This window comes from Gobio gobio (genome assembly GCF_949357685.1).
Source record: "Gobio gobio genome assembly, chromosome: 25".
In the NCBI taxonomy this organism is placed as follows: domain Eukaryota; kingdom Metazoa; phylum Chordata; class Actinopteri; order Cypriniformes; family Gobionidae; genus Gobio; species Gobio gobio.
In genome coordinates, this window is record NC_137121.1 from 24682050 (window position 1) to 24685065 (window position 3016).

A 3016-nucleotide genomic window follows, 5' to 3' on the forward strand; every position below is an offset into this window, starting at 1 on the left:
TTCTTGCAGATCTGATATCTGCTCTGAGTCAGATCTGTTACAAGTCAAATCTCTTATACGTATTTGATCTCAGCTGCGAGTCAAATCTCTAATACGATTCTGATCGCAGTTACAAATCAAATCTCTGGTACAAATCTCATGTCAGTTACAAGTGAGATTTCTGCTCTGAATTTGATCTCGGTCGCAAATCTGATTTCTACTCTCAGCCTGATGTTGGTTATGAGTCTGAATTTGTGACTTGTTGCTGGTCTCTGTTGACGTCTTTGAACTGTACTGTAGGAGCAAATCAACCGTACTACTGTAATTTTCAAATGTTCTGCTTGGCCTCCGTCTCTCTGTAACCACTTTTCCTGCTTTTTAAAACTTGAAGGTTTCTCTCTTGTGCAAAGATTACATTTCATAGATGTGATATTTGGTAGAGTTTGAGGGAGCTTTGGCTAAACACCCAGTTGGCAGTAGAATCTTTTCCTCTGCTCAGTATTTAAAGGGCAGTGCTGTTCTGCTAATCTAATAACTACATTACAGACGTCTCTTGACAGTAAGGAGCTCATATTGTAAGCCTACACAAAGCTCTGATCTTTCTCTTATCTTCAGTGGCAGGCATATTTCATTAATCGGTGCTAGAGTTGAACTGAATTGCAAATCACTTGCGTTCACATTTACTTCTGTTCCTGTTAATACAGATAAAAGCATGTTTTAATGTAGTTGTGTGGACCTCAAAGAATGTTGGTTGTTTCATAGAAATTGACCGATTTTTTTTCTTCTTCTTTACAGGTGTGCTAGTGGGCGCTCCCATTCGAGCAGCAGTCACGATGGTGGCCCTGTCGCTGAAGATTTGCGTGCGACAGTGCAATGTGGTCAAGACAATGCAGTTTGAGCCCTCAACTCCGGTTTACGACGCCTGTCGGATTATCAGAGAGAGAGTTCCAGAGGCCCAATCTGGACAAGGTAAGAGTCAGGTGTTTCCCGCCATTTTTATACTCTTCCACGAGAAATACAACCCCCTCCTTTGAAGTCAACATTAAATGAAATTTGCAAAGCTGTGGCTCTGCATGTTTGTTTGAATATCACATCCGGCCAGACACAGCAACACAAACAGCGGTGTGAGTTTTGGAAATGGGACTATCTTTTTGTTTGCATGTAATAAACGGAACTGGGAATGTTTATTTATTCATATTGACAAGAGATGCACAGGTCAACCGGCCATAAATGGGAACAAAATGTAATTTGTGTGAAAATGTTACAACATCTGTAAATAGGACATTAATACAGGCCAATGACGGGACACGCTGAAGACGGACGTAAAGACGAGAGCAGACGCGCTGGCAGATACTGAACAAAGCATTACAAATTCACTGTTCGCAATGCTCTAAATATTGGAAGAAAAATATAATTGTTGAATTTATGGCGGGGGTTTTTAATGTATCTCCGAAGGGAACTGACTGTCAGAAAAGTTTTGATTGCATTTCGATAGCATCTTTGTTTGGATTGTGATTAATACGCAGTGGTTGCCTCTAATTTCAAATTGCATATTTTTTTGTTTAAGGTCTTTTTGGCCTGTAAACAACAAATAAACAACAAATAAGGGTATTTTCACACTTGGGGGTCTGAACGCGGTTCGCATGATTTTTGGCCCATATGTGAACATTCCAAACGATCCCAGACTCCTTTAAAGCGAACCGAACCGAGACCCGAACCGTTCTCGGGAGGTGGTCTGGGTACGGTTCGAGCTCATCTTATGGTACGGTTCTCTAAAAACATGCAATTTGAACACAAACCGCTGGGCTTACTTGATTTTTCGGGGCTTTCGATCACGGGGCTTTAAATGAAATTGGCAGCCGGTATTGGACTCGGCCAATTTGTTCTTTAAAAAAAATCTGTGCATTCCTAATACTGACTTTGGCACTTTTTTTTTCACATGTTCTAAAAAAAATCTCTGGAATTACTGGGGATGAGTTTAAATACAGTACAACATGTTAGAGAAACTGAGAATTCTACTCTTTATATAAATATATATTGCTTAAACACACTAGGGGCATGGTCTAAATTTAAAGGGTTAGTTCACCCAAAAATTTAAATTGTGTCATTAATTACTTACCCTCATGTCGTTCGACACCCGTAAGACCTCCGTTCATCTTTGGAACAGAAATGAAGATATTTTAGTTGAAATCTGATGGCTCTGAAAGGCCTCCATTGGCACAATGGCACTTTACACTCTCAAGACCCTTAAAAGGAACTAAAGACGTCGTTACAGAGTCCATCTCACTACAGTGGTTCTAAAATAACTTTATGAATTGGCGATAATAGTTTTTGTGCACAAAAAAACCCTAAATAACGACTTATATAGTGATGACGATTTCAAAACAAGGCATCATGAAGCTTCGAAGCGTTATGAATCAGCGAGCCGAATCATGATTCGGATCGCGTGTCAAACCCATAGACCGTAAAAAAATATGGACGACGCGACTTCATTGACTTCGCTGACCAAAGTTGAAGCTTTCATCTTGGGACCGAGTCTGCGCAGTAGCGATCTCGGGACCGGAGTTGCGCAGTAGAGAACAGGAAGTAGAGGCGCGATTATCGATTATCAAAAGCCCGCCCACACTCTCGCAGATGCAGAACAATTAATTATGTTGGTGTGAAATAAACAGTTATGGAAGTGTAGAAATTAAAGCTAAAGCTCCAATCTCCTCCCAAAAATCCAGAAAAAAGTCAGTTAGTGCCTCAGTGACAAGTTCACTCAGAGAAGCCGTCAATCTCAGCTGTCAATCATGACGTCACACCCCCCGTTTTTATAGCATCAAATAACTCACTAAAACTAAACTTATTTAAAAAACGAACACTTGAAATGAAATTATTGTAATAAAAACTGCCTAAAATGACAGAAACCATCTTTAGGAAACAATTATTTGAAGTGTAATTAAATTGTTTAGTGTGTCTCGCGCCCATTCAAATACATGGACAGGCGGGGTTTAGGAGCTATACTGGGACCGGCCACCGGGGGGCGATCGAGGCG

General features: G+C 40.5%; 1 protein-coding gene across 1 annotated transcript in view; it reads left to right on the forward strand.

Moving 5' to 3' along the window:
* Positions 1 to 812: 812 nt before the first annotated feature.
* The window catches only part of tln2b (talin 2b), a gene marked incomplete at its 5' end in the record, with an annotated part of 116179 nt that continues 113975 nt past the window's right edge, over positions 813 to 3016 (forward strand). Inside the window, one exon of the mRNA XM_079810250.1 lies at positions 813 to 948. Within this exon, the coding sequence (XP_079666376.1) occupies positions 813 to 948 (136 nt within the window). The remainder of the gene's footprint in view (positions 949 to 3016) is intronic.